Source organism: Ipomoea nil, unplaced genomic scaffold (assembly GCF_001879475.1).
Source record: "Ipomoea nil cultivar Tokyo-kokei standard unplaced genomic scaffold, Asagao_1.1 scaffold1029, whole genome shotgun sequence".
Lineage (NCBI taxonomy): Eukaryota > Viridiplantae > Streptophyta > Magnoliopsida > Solanales > Convolvulaceae > Ipomoea > Ipomoea nil.
The window spans coordinates 962-15759 of record NW_017617457.1 but is presented as its reverse complement, the minus strand read 5'-3'; the positions used below and the strand labels follow the sequence as shown (position 1 = coordinate 15759).

Here is a 14798-nt window from a genome sequence, read left to right as displayed (position 1 = left end):
CCGCCTCTCTCTTTTCTTTTCTCCTTCTCTCTCCTTTCTTTTTCCTTTTTTTCTCGCGTTTCTCCCTCGCCTCCCCCTCCTCGCTCGTCTGTCGCCCCCCCTCCTCTCCTTTCTCTTCCCTCACCTCTCTTCTCTCTTAGCTCCTTCGCGCCGTTCCTTTCCTTCCGCCGATACCCCTGCCTTGTCCTTTTTTTTCCCTTTTTCCACCCTGCCGCCGTCCCGTTTCCTTCCCCTCCCTTCTGCTTCCTTCCTCCTTTTGCCTGCCTGTTTCCGTCCCTGCTCGCGCCCGGCGGTCGGCCCTCGCCTCACTCGTGGCGTCGCCCTCCCTGCCCGCCTCTTGCCTTCTCCTCCTCTTGTCGTTTTTTTTCCTTCGCCCTCCCTCGGGCTTTCCTCCCCTCGCGCGCTCCCTCTTTTGCTTCTCCCTCCCTGCCTTCCCTCTCGCTGCTCTTGCCTCGGCTCCTCTCCTGCCTCCCCCTCTCTGCGCTCTCCCCTCCCTTCGTCCTCGCGCCTTGCCTGTCTCCCTCGGCCGTTCTTTTCTCCCTCCCCCCCTTGCCTTGGCTCCTCCTGCCCTCCCCCCTTCCTTTCCTCTCTTTTTTTTTTTCTTTTTTCTGCTTCCTCCTCTCCCCCCGTCCCGTCTTTCTTGTCCCCTCTCTGCTGCCGTCTCTCCCCCGCGCCCTTCCCCCCGTCCCCTCGTTCCCCCCCTCCCCCCCCTCCCCGCGCCCCGGCCGCCCCCGCCCGGCGTTTCGTTCGCCCTTTTCCTGTGCTTTTTTTGGCCGCCCCCGCCGTGTGCTCCGCTGCGCCCTCCTCCCCCTCCCCCCCTCTTCCTCCCCTTCCCTCCTTTTTTGGGGGTCTTTGTTCTTTCTTCGCTGGGCCCTTCTTCCCCTGCCCCCCCCCGCCCGCCCCCGGCTCCCCCCTTGCTTTGCCCCTGCCCTTCTGCCCCCGCCCCCTTCCTCCCTTCGCCCCCGGTCGCGCTGCGTTGCTGTCTTTCTTGGCTCCGTCGGGCCTGCCGGGGCTCGCCCCCGCCGCTTCCGCCTTGCCCGGGCGGTGCTCTGCCCCCTTGCCCTCCCCTCCCCGGGCCCTCCGGGCTCTCGCCGCCCTTTTGCTTCTTTTTCTCTCCGTCTCCGGTCTTTCTGCCGGCCCCGGGGGTTCTCTCCTCTTCTGGTGGCTTGGCGCCTTCTTGGGCCGCGCTGGCTTTGCCCCCGCGTCGGCCTCTTGCCCCCGCCTTTCCCGTCCGTCCCCCTTCCCCCCTCGGGCCTCGCCCCCGGCCGCCTCCCCTTGCCCTTGGTCCTCCCTGCGCCCCTTCCTTTCCTCGTCCCCTCCCCCCGGGGCCTTCGCCTCCCCGCTGCCTCCTTGCACCGCGCGCTGTCCTGCCCCCCTCGCCGCTGGGGGCCTGCTTGTCCCCCCGCCCTCCTCCTCTGCGTCTCGTCTGCCCCGTTTTTTTGCCCTTGTCCCTCGCCTGGCCTCTTCTCCTTCGCTCCGCCGGCTCTTTCTCCCTTTCCGCCTTGTCTCGCCTTTTTTGCTTTGTCCTTCCTGCCTCGTTCCTTCCCCTTCGCCTCTCTTCTTTTTCTCTTTTTCTCTCCCTTTCTTCCCCTCCCCCCCCTCCGGCCGCGTGGGGTTGTTTGGGGCTTCCTTGGTTTGTCCGCCCCCGCCGCTCGCTTCCCTCCTCCGGGGTTCCCTTCGCTTTCTTTCGCTTTCCTTTCTTGCTTCGTTGTTCCGCATGCTTTGCGTGTGTTCACGCCCGCCGCTCTTTCTCCTCCCATGTCACGGTCTCCTCCCTTTCTTCTCCCCCTGCCCCCTGCTTGCCTTTTCGCCCCCTCTTCCTCTCTCCCTTCCCTACCCCTCCCCCCGTCATCCTCTTGTCCCCTCCCTTCTCTTTCTTTCTTCTTCCCCACCGTTGCGTTGGCGGGTCACCTCTCCTCTTCCTCTCTTGCCCTTTCTGTCCCTCTGGTCGGTCTCTGTCTTCTGTCTCTGGCCCCTCTCCGTTCCTTTTTTCTGGTCGGGCGCCCTTCCCTCCCCTCCCCTCCCTTCGCGTCCGTCTTGCCCCCCTCCCTTCCTTCCCTTTTCCCTCGCCTTCCTCGCTCCCTCCTTTTCTTCTTCTTCCCTCCTGGGCGCCGTGTCTCCTGCCTGTCCTTCCTGCCTCTCTCTGTCCCTCTTCTCGCTGTCCCTTCTCGCTCTTTTCTCGCCCTCTCGGCCTTCCCTTGCCTCGGCCCTTTTCCCTCCGTGGTCGCGTCCCGCCCTGGTCCGGCGTCCGTCCTCGTTCCCCTCCGCTCCGGGGCTTTCTCCCCCTCCCGTCTCGTCTTTTTTTGTCCCCCTCCTCCCCCGGCTCCGCTGTTCTCCTTCTCCTCCTTCCGGTCTTTCGTTTCCTCCCGTGTCCGCCTTTGTTTCCTCCCTCCCTTGCTCCCCACCTCTCCCTTCCCGCCTCCTGCCCCGTCCCTTCTTGCCTCCTCCCCTCTTCTCTTTTCCCTTCTCCCCCCCCCTCCCTTGTCCCGTTGCGCCCTCCCCCCCGCCCCGTCGTGGCCCTGCCCCTTGCCTTCTGCCTCGCTCCCCTCTTCTGCTCTTCCCCTTCGCTCGCGCTGCCCTTGCCCCGTTCCTTTTTCCCTTTCCTTTCTTTGGCCTCCCCCCCGCCTTTGTTTCTCTTCCCCGCTGCCCTGTTCCCCCTTTTCTCTCTTCCTCGCTTTTCTCTCCGCGCCCCTTCGCGGCCCCTTGTGCTTTCCTTCCTCCCCTCCCCCGTTTCTTCCCCGTCCCCCCCCCCGCGCCTTTCCTCTCTTTCTTTGCTTCCGGCTCCCGCCCTTTCTCTGTCCGTCGCTTTCGCTGTCTCTCTCTCCGCTGTGGCTTCCTGTCCCCCCCTTTCTCTCTCGCTGCCTCCGCTCCTTTTTTCGCCCGCGTGCCGGCGCCTCGCTGCGCGCCTGCGCCTTTCGTTTCCCGTCTCCTCTTTTTTTTTTTTTGCTTTTTTTGCCTCTTTGTTGCCTCCCCGGCCCCCGGGGGCTTCCCTCTTTTTCTCCCGCCCCCCCTCCCCCCCGCTTTGCTTGCCGCTCTTTTGCTTCCCTCCGCGCCCGCTCGCCTCTGGTGGCGTTTTCGCTTCCTCTGCCGGCTCGGGGGCTCTCCTCCGCCGCCCCTCCCGCCCTGCCCCCGCCCTTCCGCCTTCTCCTGCCTCTCTGTCGTCTACCTCGCCCTTCGCCCTTTTTCTTCCTCTCCGCCCCCGCTCTCCGCCTCCCCTTCGTTCCTGCCTCCGCCTGGGCCTCGGTCTGCCGCTCCGTGTCTTGCTCTTGCGGGGGGTCTCGCTTGGTCCTTGCCCCTTTTTTTCCCCGCTTCCTCTCTCTGCTTGCCTTGGCCTCGCCGCCCCTTCCCGGTTCCCGGCCTCCTCCCCCTTGCCGGCCTCCTCCCTCGCGTTCCTGCTTTCCCTCGGTCCTTTCTGGCCCCCTCCCTCCCCGCTTTTGCTCTTGCGCCCCCCCTTGGCCGGGCCGGTGCCCGCTCCCTCCTCCCGCCCTGCTCGCCTCTTCTGCTGTCGCCGCCCTCTGTTCTGCGGTGCTCGGCCTGGTCGCCGTCGTTGCCTCGGCGGCTCCTCTGCCTCTCGCCTTGTCCCTTTCCCCCGCCGCCCCTGCTTTCTTTGCTCCTCTGGCTGCCTGTTCCGGCGGGCCCGTTTCGTTTTGTCGGCTGGTCCGGTCTCTTGCTCTTTCCTTGTGCCTCTTTCGCTGTCGGCGGTTGGTTCCCGGTCCCCCCTTTGTCCCCTTCCTGTCCCCCATGTGGCCGGTTGCCCTTTCTTCCCTGCCGCCGTTTCGCCTCCTGCTCCTCGTTTCGCCCCTTCTTTGTTGTTCCTCTGGGGTCCTGCCGCCCCCGGCGCTTTTCCTCGTTGGTGTCCCTTCGGGGGTCTGTGGCCTTTTGTTGCTCTCCCCGGCGCTTTCGGCCTCCTCGGTTTCCTGTTCCGTCCCTTCGCGCTTGCTCGCTCTGTTCCCTTGCGGCCTTCTCCTGCCCTCGCCTTCTCTGGTCCCCTTGCTGTTTTTGTTTCTGTCTTCTTGCTTTCTCCGCTCGGTCCGTCTGGTTGGTTCTTTGCGCCTCGTTTTGGTGTCGCCGCTCTCTTTCGCTTCCTCCTCTTTTTTCCCGGGTTTCCTCCTTGGCCCTTGCCCCCCTTTCCTCTGCTGGGCGTTGCCGGTGTCTTGGGCGCTGCCTTGCTCTGCGCTCTTCCTGGTGCTCCCGTCGCCCCTCCTTTCTTTGCCGCCGGTGCTGGTGCCCCTCCCTTCCGCGCTTTTCCCCCCCCTCCCTCTGCCGCCCCTTCTTCCCTGGTTCCTGCTCCCCGCTTTTGGTCCCCCCTCTTTGGGGTTGCTTTTTCCCCTCCCCGTTGGTTCCCTTTCTTTCTGTTCTTTGTCCCCGTCCCCGGTTTCTGGCTGCGTGCTCTTGGCGTCGTCGGTCTGGCCCTGCCCTCCGTGCCTCTGCCTTCGTTTCTCCCGCCCTTCGGGCCGCGGCCGCTCCTGCCTTTGCCCCTTTCTCCCCCCCCTCTTCTCTTCCCCGCCGGTCTTCGTGGCTTGGCTGGCCGCTCCCGCTCCGCCTCCTGCCCCCCTTCTCTTCCCTGCGGCGGTTCTCCCCCGTGGCCCCGCTCTTTCCTGGCCCTTTCGCCTTCGCTGGTCGTGCCCCCGCCCCCCTGGTTTCGCTTGGTGGGCCGGGCCTGCCCGCCTTCTCCCTTTCTCCGGTCCCCTCCTCGGGGCTCCTGTCGCCCCTGCTGGCTTCCTCGTCTTCTGGGCCGGCGCCCTGCCTCTCTTTGCCGTGGCTCCTTTCGTCCCCGCGCCGCCTCTGTCTGCCCCCGGCTTCCTTTTCCTTCCCCCCCTCGCTCCTCTCGGTTGGGGGGTCGGGCCTGGCGGGGCCGTTCTCGCCCCCTTCCCCTCCTTTGTCTCCGGCGTCCTTCCTTTCCTTTCCTCTGCCGTCTTGGGCTTTGGCGGTCTTTCTCCTGCCCTTCTGGGCCCTGCGCCGCTTGCCGCCTCTTTTCCCTTTTTTGGTTCTGTCTGGCCCGCTCGCCCTCCCCTGCCCCCCCTTTTCGGTCTTCCCTTCCTCTTGTTCGGTCTCGGTGCTTTTCTTCTCGTGTTCCCGGCCCTTTCTTTTGGCGGTGTCTCTGCTCCCTGGGCCCCCGGCGGGGGCGCTGTCCGCCCCCTTCCCCCCTTGCCCCTGCGTCCCCGTCTCCTCTTTGGTTCTTTCCTCCCCTCTCCTTTTGGGGGCGCCGGGTGGCTTGTTCGTGTGGCCGCTTTCGCCGCTCTCGTCGGCGGCCCTGTCTGGTTCGGTTCCCTTTGTCTCCTTGGTGGCCTCTGGCCTCTCTTCCCCCCGCCCTTTGCCTGGGCTCGCCGCGCCTTTGTCTGGTCTGGCGCCGCTTCCTTCTCTTCTCGTTTCGGGGCTTTCGCCCTCTTTGGTTTCCCCGCTTGTTGTTTTGTCTGGTTCCCTCCTCCCGCTTCTCCTCGTGCGTTTTCCGGCCCTCCTGGCCCCGCCGCTTCTCCCGCTCCCGCCTTTCCTTTTCTCGTTCGCGCCCCCCGTCTTGGCGGCGCCCGTGGGCTCCGCTCCCGGCCCTCCTGGTTTCGGTCCCTCTCTCCTGCGTTCCCCGCCCGGCGCCGTCCTTTTTGGCGGCGCCCTCTGCGCTTTTGGGCTCTGCGTGCTCCGTGGTTCGCGCCTCTCCGGGGGCCCCTGGGTTCGCTTTGCGTCGGTTGCCCCCCGCCCTCCCCCCTTGGCCGGCCCGGCGTTCTGCCGCCTCTCTGCCTCCTGCCCCTTTCGGGTCTTTCCCTTCCGTGGGGGGTGTCGCTCCCGCCCTTCCTGCCGTCCCTTCTGTCTCTCCTCGCCGTTGGTTCGCTCCCTCGCCTTTTGTTCTCGGCTTCTTCTTCTTCGTCGGTCCTTTGTGGCCCGCGGGCCGGGCTCGTGCCGCTGCCGCCGGCTTTGCCCCCGGCCTTGCTCGGTGCTTTTGCCCCTGTTCTTTCCCTGCCCCCTCTTCCTTGCGCTGCGCCGCGCGCTCCCCTGCTTGCCGTCGGCCTCGCTCGCCTTCCCTCCTCTCTCCCTGCCTCCTCTCTCTTCGCCTCGGCTTCCTTCCTTGTTTTTTTTCGTTTCCCCTCCTTTTCTTGGCTTTCTCTTCCCTCTCTTTTTTCTGGCTTGGCTCGGTGGGCTCGTCGCGCCCGCCCCCCGCGCTTGGCTCCCCGTTCGGGCCCCCCCCTCCCGCCCCCGTCTCTTCCCTGCGCCCCCCCCCCCCCCGGCGCGCGCGGGCTTCGCCCCCTCGCTCGTTTGTTCCCCCTCTCCCGGTTTTCCCGCCCGGGGCTCTCCCCCCCTCCGCCCTCTCTCCGCCCGCTCCTTTTTCTTTTCTTCCTCCGCCTCGCCCCTGGCCCTTCGGGGTGGCTCCCCCCCCCCCCTCTCTGTCGCCCGCTCGCGGCCTCTCCCGGTTGCTCTCTCTCTCCTGTCTCTGGCTCGCTGCTCTCGCCTGCCCCTTTTTGCCCTCCCCCTTCCCTTTCCCCCGCCCCGCCCGGGGGCGTCCCCGTCCTGTCCTCTCGCCTTCCTGGCTTCGTTCTGTTCTTGTTCTCCCGTCCCTCCCTCGCTGCTCTCTTTTCTCTTGCCTCTTCCTCTTCCTTTTTTTGGCCGCTCGGGGCTCCCCTGGTCTCGTTCCTTTGTTGGTCGCTTGGCGGCTTCCCCGCCTGCCTCTTGCTTTCCCCTTGGCTGTTTTTGCCTTCCTTGCTCCTTCCTCCCTCTTCTTGCTTCGTGTCCCCGTTGTCTTTGCTTCTCCTGCGGGCTGGTCCCGTCCCCCCCTGTTGTCTTTTCCGGTCCCTCCTTCTGGCTTGGCTTCGTCTTTCTGGTGGGTCTCCTTCCTTCTCTCCTCTCTTGCCCCTCTTCGTCCCCCCTCCCCCGCCCCCCCCCCTTTTTCTCGGTTGTGCGCCCCCTTCCCCCTTCCTCTTCCTCTCCGTCTCCCTCCCCCCCTCCCCTCCCTTTCCCCTCCCGCCCCCCCCCCCTCCCGGGGGTCCCCCTTCTTGCCTGCCCCCGCCCTTGGCCTCGTCCTGCCGCGCGTCTTTGGTCCGGCCCTGCCCCCCTCGGCTCCGGGTCTCTCTCCTCTCTGTGTGTCCTCTTCTGTCCCTGTGTCCCTCCCGCCCCTTGCGGCTCTGGTCGCCTGGTCCCTTTCTCTTTGCCCCGGCGCCGCTGCGGGTTCGCTTCCCGCTCTCCGCCCCCGCTCCCGCTCCCGTCCTCTCTCTCTCTCTCTCTTCCTCTCTTCCTCTCTGGTCCTTTTTTCGCCTCTTTTTCCTCCTCCCCCCCGCCTCCTGCCTCTTCGGCCTCTGGCTTCGGCCTCTTTTTCCTTTTCCCCTTTGGTCTCCTTGGTCGTGCTTCGTGTCGTGCTTCTCTTCCTCCCCCGCCCTTCCTTCCCCCCCCCCCGGTGTGTTCTTTCCTTCCTCGTGCCCTGCGTCCCCCCTCCCTTGTTTGGCCCCCCCGCTGTTGCGGCGCCCGGCTTTGCCCCCGTGCCCTCCCGGTTCTGCGCCTTGCGCGCTCCCCCCCTGCTCTCCCCCGCGCTGCCGCTCCCCCGCCCCCTCCTCGCTCCCCCGGGTTGCCTGCGCCCCCTCCCTTCTCTGTCCCCCTCGCCTCCCCCCTTTCTCCCGCCCGGTCCGGGCCTCGCTGCTCCTCGCCCCTCGCCTGCCGCGTGCCTCCTTCCCCCTTGCTCTTGTTGCTCCTGCCCTCGGCCTGCTTGCCCCCTTTCCCGCCGTCTGTGTCCGGCTCGTCCCCGTCTCGCTCGTTCGCTCTCGGCCTTCCGGTCCCCCCCCCCGTCGCTGCCGGCGTGTCGGTGCCCTCTTCCGCGGTGGGGCTTGTCCCTTTCCCTCCCCTTCCCCTTTGTCCCTCCCCCCCGCCCCTTTGCTTCTTTCTTTTTTTGCGGCTCGCCGCCTCCCCTGCTCTTTCCTTTCCCCTTTTTGCCTTTTCTTCTCCCTCTGCCTCCCCTTTTCCTTGCCCTCCTGGTTGCGGTCCTCTTCCTCTCGTCTCCCTCCTCCCCGTCTCCTCCTCGCTGTCGCCCTCGCCCCGGTGGCTCCCCCCTCCGTCGCCCGCCCTGCGCTTCTCGCGGCTCCCCCCCCTTCCCTTCCCCCCTTTCCCCGCTGTCGCGGCCCTTCCGCCGCCGCCTCCGTGCCTCTCTCCCCTCCCGCCCGTGGGCTCCTCCCCCTCCTCTTGCTTGCCCCCTCGCCCGGGCCCCTGGTTTCTCTCTCCCGCGCCTCCCCTTCGCCCCCGGTGTGCGTTCGTGCGCCCCTGCTCCCGTTTCCCTCCCTTCCCTCGCCACCGCCGCCCTTTAAGCCCATACCTCCAGTAGCCCACGCCACGCTGCTCCCACATACCGCCCCTCAACCCTGCCCCCGCCCGCTACCTCTTCCTCCCCCCACGGGTTCTCTCCCTTGCGTTGATTGTGCCGCGGTTCCTCCCTACATCTCTTCCCCGCCCCTCCCCTCACGTGCGCTTCCTTCCCTGTGCCACGTCCCCCTGCCCTCTGTGCTGTGTTTCCCCTGGCCCTCACCCCGTCCCCCCTCCCTCGTCTTTCCCTCCCCCCCTGCCCCCTCCCCTGCGTCCCCTGCCGCACTTCCCCCGTCCGCCTCGGCCTGGGCTCCCCGGCCCCCTCTCCCCCCTCCTTTTTCTCTGGCCTACCTGCCCCCCGTGCTCTCCCGCACCCTTTCCTCCGCTCACCTGTCGTTGTCTGTCCCCCCCGCCTAGCCTGCTGCCCCCCCCGTCTCCGCGGGCCTCTTGTTCGCCTCCGCCTTCCTGTTTTCCTTCCCGCCTTTCACCCCCCCGGCCCCCCGCTGCTTCCCCCGCCTTGCCTGCCGGCCCGCTCGTTGCGCCCCCCGTCTCGCCCCCTCTGCCGTTTTCCCTGCGCGGCTTGTCTCCCTTGCGGCCCCTCTCGGTTCGCTCCCGCTTTGCTTCTCCGGGTCCCCCCCCGCACTGCCTCCTTCTGCCCTAGTCCCACGGTCTGGCTCCCCCCACGCGCCCTCGCCCCACCTGCGTCTGCTCGCTTCTTTCTGCTCTCCCTTCTTGCCTACCCTTAATCTTCTTTTGCTCCCGGCTTGTCCTCTCTCTGCCCCTCCCGCTCCCTGCGCCACCTCCTGTCCTGCTGCCTCCTGCGCTCTCTTGGTGCTGGGTCTCTCTGCCGCTTGCGTCGTCCGTCTTTGTGCTCTGCACGCCTCCGGTCCACGCTCCCTATGTGTTGCTCCCCCGGCCGTCCTCCCCTCCCGACTCGCGCTCGGCCTCCTTTCCCTGCGCGCCTTCTTGCTTGTGTCCTCCCGCCCCTTCTGCCCCCGCCCGTCGTCCTCCCGGCGGCCTCTGTGCCTCTCCCCGCTCTTTCCTCCTGTGCCCCACTCCCCGCCTTTGGTTCTCTCCTCTGCCCCGCCCGCGCCCCACTCCCTGTCTCGCTCCTGCTAGGTGTGCCTCTCGGTCGCCCTCCCTTTGCGTTTGTGGCTGCCATCCCCCGCGCCGCGTTCGCCTGGCCGTTCCTGCTCCTTGGCGGTCCCCCCTCCTGCCTCCTTGCCTCGGGTTTTGCGCCTCCACGCTTCCCCTGCCATGTCCCCGTGGGCCTCCTCCTTGCGGGTGCGGTCACTTCTCCGCCTTCTTCCACTCGCCCGTCCTCCCTCTGGCTGCCGGCCTCGCCCCCTGTCCTCACTGCCCTGTCCCCGCCCGCCCTTCCGCCCCGCGTCCTGCCATCTGCCTCGCCGGGCTTCGGCTTTTTTGCCCCCCGCCCCGCTCGGTTTCCCCCTTCGGTTGTACGGTGTCCCCCCCCTGCTCTTATCGGCTCTGGCCCCCGCACCTCTCGCCCGCGCTCCCGTATCCGCTCTTCCTTCGTGCGTCCCCGACTTGTCTCCCCCCCCTGATCACCCCCGCCTCCGCGTCTTCCCCGGGCCGCGCGCCCCCCCTCGCGTCCCGCTTCCCCGGCCGGTTGCCCCCCCTGCGGCTCCCCCTGCCTGCGGCCCTACGGTCTTCCCTGTCACGGGTCCTGTCCCCCCGCCTCCCCCTTTCCTTGCCCGCTCCCCTGAACCCGATTTCCGGCCGTCCCCCGCAACTTCTTGCTCTTGCCCCGTGGCGCCGCCCCCTATTCTTGCTCCACGCCGTTTCCTCCGTCCTCTCCTCCTGCCTCCTCGCCGTCCTGTGCGGTGCCACTCCCCCCCCCTCCTCCGCCGCGTCGTGGGGTCCTGCGCTCCGCCTGGCTCCCCCTTGACCTCTTCCTGCCCTCCTGCTTTCCCACTCCTCCATCGCCCTTCTCCTCCTGCCCTCATTCTTGCTCACGCCGCCTGCCCTGTTGTGGCCCTTCCACCCCCGACCGGTCCGGGTTCCTCCTCCCGCCCGCCCTTGTACCTGCTCCCGGCTCTTGCCTGCGTCGCCGGCGCAACCTTTCACTTTCTTCTGCGCCCCCCGACTGGCTTCCTCCGTTCTTGCCCCTCCCCCCGTCCCCGCACTCGCCATGACCCTTCACCCCCCGCCCCTCCCCCCTGCGCCCCTCCGCCCCCCGCCGTCTCAGCTCCTGCGCCGCCTACGCCTGCAATTCCCTGGGCTGCCTGTGCCCCTCCCCACTCGCGGCGCCCCCCCTTCACTCGTATCCTTCGACCTCTGCGCATCGTTTCGCTCCCGTGATACTGACGTTCTTCTCCCTTGTCGCTTCTATGCTGCGCCCGCCCATCTGCCTGCCATTTTCCCACCTGCACATGACTCTCAAACCCCCTGCCCTGGCCTCTTCCTCCCGCCCTGGCCTTGTCCCTCCCGCCTCGGCCTCCCCCGCCTGCTCCCCGGCTGCTCCTTGCCCTGTCCCCCTCTTCCCGGTCCCTCCCCCGGCCCCCGCCCCCCGCTTTGCTTTCTCCGGTCTCCCCCGGGCCCTCCGCGCCCTCGCCCCCTTTCCCGCGTCTCCCTCCCGTCCCCTGCCTCGTCCCTGCCTGCCTGTGCTGTCCCCCGCCCTCTGCGGTTCCTCCTGGCCTCGGCCCCCCCGCTCCTTTGCCCCCCCCTGCTCCCCCCTCCCCCCCCCCCCCCGTTCCCCTGGTGCTTGCTGTTGCCCCCGGCGCTGTTGCCCCTGGTGCTCCCGCCTGGGTGTTTTGTACTCCCTTGCGCCCCCCGGGTTGTCCTTGTCTCGCGGTCTCTGCCCCCTCTCTTGCGGCCGCCCTCCCGCGCTCCTGGTCTCCTTCTGCCTCTCCCCCCCCCCCTGTGCCCGCCTCGCCTCTCCCTGCCCCGTTGCGCTGTGCTCTGCTTGCCTCCCGCTGTCTCCGGCCCCGCTCCCTCGCTCGTTGTCTCGCGTCGTTGGCTCCTCGTCTCGTCCCCTCCCCTGGCTGCCTGCGCCGCCGCCCCCCTCTCCGCCCTCCCCCCCTCCCCCTGTGCTGTGTGCCTCCTGCCCGTTGTGTCCCCTCGTCCGTCGCCCGCTCTGGCTCCGGGGGCCTGGCCTCCCTCTGGTGCGCTCCCCTCCTGGTTCCGCGCCTCCCCTTGGCTCGGTTCCGCGCTCCTTGCGGCCTGCCCTGCCGTTGTTCGGCTCTCCTCTCGGCCTTTCTGGCCCCTGCCCCGTCCACTGGCCCCTTCTGCGCGTCTCCCCTTTCTTTTCGTCCCTGCCCCTGCCCCCCGTTGGTCCTCTCCCTGTGACCGCCGCTCTCCGGCCCCGCCTTGCCCTCGCTCCCTGCTGGTGTGCCTCTCGGTCCGCCCCCGCCCCCGTTCCTGGCTCTCCTCCCCGCCCGCCCCGTCCGCCCTTCGGCCTCTTTTGCCCCCTTCCCGGTGCCCCTGGGGTTGCTCCCTCGGCCCCCCTGGGCTCCCGTTGCGGCCCTCCGCTCTTCGCTTCCCGCTCCCTTCCCTTGCGGCCGTGGTCTCCTCTTTCGGCTCGCCTCCCGCGTTTCGCCTTGGTTCCTCGGTCCCGCTCCCTGTCCTTGCTGCCCCCGCCCCCGCGCGCGCCCCCCGTCCGCGTCGCCCGCCGCCCCCTGGTGCTTCCCCCTCGCTTCTCCCTCTTGCCCCCCGCCCCTTTTGGCGCGCCGCTTTCTGCTCCTGCCCCCCCCCGCCCCCGCCTTCCCGCTGCCCCGCCCCCTGCCGCCCCTTGCGGTCCCCTCGCGTTGTCTTCCCTCGTTCTTCCCGCCGCTCTCCCCCTCTGCCCCCCCCCGCGGTTCTTTGTCTTCCTCGGCCCCCCGCCCCCCTCCCCCTTCCCTCTTTCTTGGCCCCCTCTTGGCCCCCCCCCCTGGGCCCTCGCCCCCTGTGCGTTGGCTCCCTTCGCCCGCTTCCTCCTTGGCCCCCGCGCCCCGTGGCCCTCCCTGCCGCTCCGCCCCCGCCGCTGCTGGCGCGTTGCCCGCCCTGGGCCCTCCCTCCTTTTCGCGCGCTCTCCTCCCCCTCCCTCGTCTGGCTCTCGCCCTCGTGCGCCTCCGCCTGTCGGTTCCCGCTCCCCGTGGTCGTCTCCGGGCCTTTGCTCTTGTTAGCACGGCCCGGTTTGGCCCTTCCTCGCACCGCGTTTTTCCGGCATCCCTCTCTCCCCCCTTTCGCCTTCTGGTTCCGCCGGCGCCCGACTACCTCCTAGGAGTCCTCCATCTTTCCGGACCCCCTCCCGCCGACCCACCGCCCCCCGTCTTCGTGCCCCTTTGGGCTTTTCTCGCCTTCGTTCTGTTTCTTTCTTTCTCCCTCCTCTCTCTTTTCTTTGCGTCTCTTTCGTTCTCTTTCCTCGCGCCACTTCTCGCATCTCGCCTCCTCCCAGGGCCCAGTGTTGCGTCTCTCTTGCTTGCCCTCGCCGTGCGGCGCATCCCGCCCGTTTCTTCCTTCTCCCCGCCCGCTTGGGCTTGCCTTGCTCCCCCCCGGCCTTTTTTGTGCCCTTCGTGCCATCTTCTCATCATCCCTCTCCGCTCTTACGTCTGGGGCGCCGTTTCCCTCTTTGCCCTCGCCGCTCTCATTCCCAGCTCTTCCCCATATCCCCTCTTCCCCAACTCTCCCCTCTTCGCACTCCTGCGCGGCCCCACCGTCTCCGCCCCTTCACCGTCTCTCCTCCGTCATTCGCCGGTTTCTTTTCTTCCTCTTACGTTTTGCCTCTCTCCTCCTTCTTTCTTATTTCTTCCTCCCCCGACCCGCGTCTTTTTCTTTTGCCTCTACTGGTCTCTTTGCTTCTTCCACCCACTCCCGCGGCCAACTCCCCGCTTCGGCCCGCCTACTCCTGCCCTTCTGGTGCTCGTTCTTTCCCACCAGCCACCGTGCCTGCTCCCTTTTTTTTTCCGCCGCTCTCCCCCCACTTGCCCACCACTCTCCTTCCCTCTCCTGCCTTCCCCCCCCGCCTCGCCACTCCACTTCCCCTCTCCTCTCCCTCTCCTCCGACTCGCTCCCCCCGGCCCTCTTTTCTCGCCCCGCCCCGTGCTGCTCCCCCCATCTGCGCTTCCCTCTACTTCCAGGGGCGTCCGCGTCTCTACGCCTGTTCCCTCCTCAGCGGCTTGCCTGCCCCGCCACGTCTCGCGCACGTTCCCTTCCTTGTGCCTGGCCTGTTCTTCCCGCCGGTCGGCCTCGTCCGGTCATTCCTTCCCTTCGACCGCGCTCCTTGCCCGTTTCTCCCTCCTCCGGCATCGCCCCCTCTTTTGGTGTCGCCGTTTTCCTCTCCCCTCTCTCCTGCCTCTCTCCGCTTCCTCTCCTGCTCTCTCTCCTTTTTCGGGTTACCCCCCCGCCGTCACCTCCCCCGTTTCCCCTGCCTTTGGCTGCCTCCCTCGTTTCCTCTCTTGTTTTCTCTTTTTCCCCCCTTCCGCCGCCTCCCCCCCCATCGGCTTCCCCTTCCGTTCGCCATTTCTGCCCGGTCCCTCTCTCGTTTCCTCTCGCACTTGCTCCTCCGCCTCTTTGCCCCGCCTTCCTCTCCTCCGACCCCGCCTTCCTCTCTTTGGGCTCTGCTCCTCCCCCGCTGCTCCCGCCTTTCGTGCCCCGCCTCTCTTCCTCCGTTGCTTCCTCCTTTTTCTCTCCAGCCTGCGCCTCGGTGTTTCTCCTCTCTTCTCCTGCCCTCCGTCCGCCGTTCTTCTTGTCTTGGCCCCCCCCTCGCCCTTTGCCTCTTTCCGGTGCTTCCTCTCTCTTCTATCCCTTCGCCCCCTTTATCCTTCTCCCTCGACCCGTTGCTCGCTTCTTCCTTGACCGTTCTGCCGTTTCTCTCTTTGCTCCCGCTGCTCCCCACTCGTTGTTTTAGCCGCTGCCTCTGTCGCCAAGCCTCTGGCTTTTTTGCTCGTCTTTCCTCGCTTTTTCTTTCTTTTTTCTTTCTCTCGTGGGGATCGTCGGCCCGTCACTGCACCGCTCCCGGCCCTCTTCTTACCCGCTGTGGTCACGCCTTGGCTTTCGTTCTCAGTGCTCGCCCTCCTTCTTCCCCCGCTTTCGTCTGTTCTCCCTTCCTTGTGTGGCTCACGCCCTCTCTTCTCGCGTCCTCTCCCTTCGCTCCTCGGGCTCCCTTTCTCTCGCATCGCCTCCTCCTCCATTTGTCACGCTTCCGCCTCCTTTCCTTCGGCTTGGCCGCCCTCCCGTTCCGGTTCGTTCTTCCTTCCCGCCTCTCCGTTCCCCGCCCGTCCCTGCGCTTTCCCGCATCCTCCGGCTCCTCCTTTCTGTGCCTCCTGCGCCTCCTGCCATGGCATCCCCCGCTCCCCCTCATTCTCCTTACTGCGCGCTAGCGCTGGCTCGTGTTTTTCCCGACATCTCTACGCCCCCTTCCCTGCCCACGCGTCTTTTCTTCCCCTCCCCCTGTTGCGCTCGCTCGCCCTGCTCTCGCCCCCCTCCCCCTTTCTTTGTTTTCCCGCCTGCCCTCCTTCCGGGCCTTCGTCCCTTCACCCCCTTCGCTGGTTCTCCCGGTCTCCCCGTCCGCCCGCGCTGGCTGCTTG

At 67.6% G+C, this 14798-nt stretch overlaps 1 protein-coding gene across 1 annotated transcript; it reads right to left on the bottom strand.

Moving 5' to 3' along the window:
- Positions 1-1907: 1907 nt before the first annotated feature.
- LOC109180661 (hornerin-like) lies at positions 1908-10238 on the bottom strand. Its single transcript, XM_019330346.1, has 3 exons — positions 9939-10238; positions 4669-6057; positions 1908-4616 (listed from the first exon to the last, which is right to left on the bottom strand). Exons 1-3 carry the CDS (start codon positions 10236-10238, stop codon positions 1908-1910), a joined length of 4398 nt encoding a protein of 1465 aa, XP_019185891.1.
- Positions 10239-14798: the final 4560 nt, after the last annotated feature.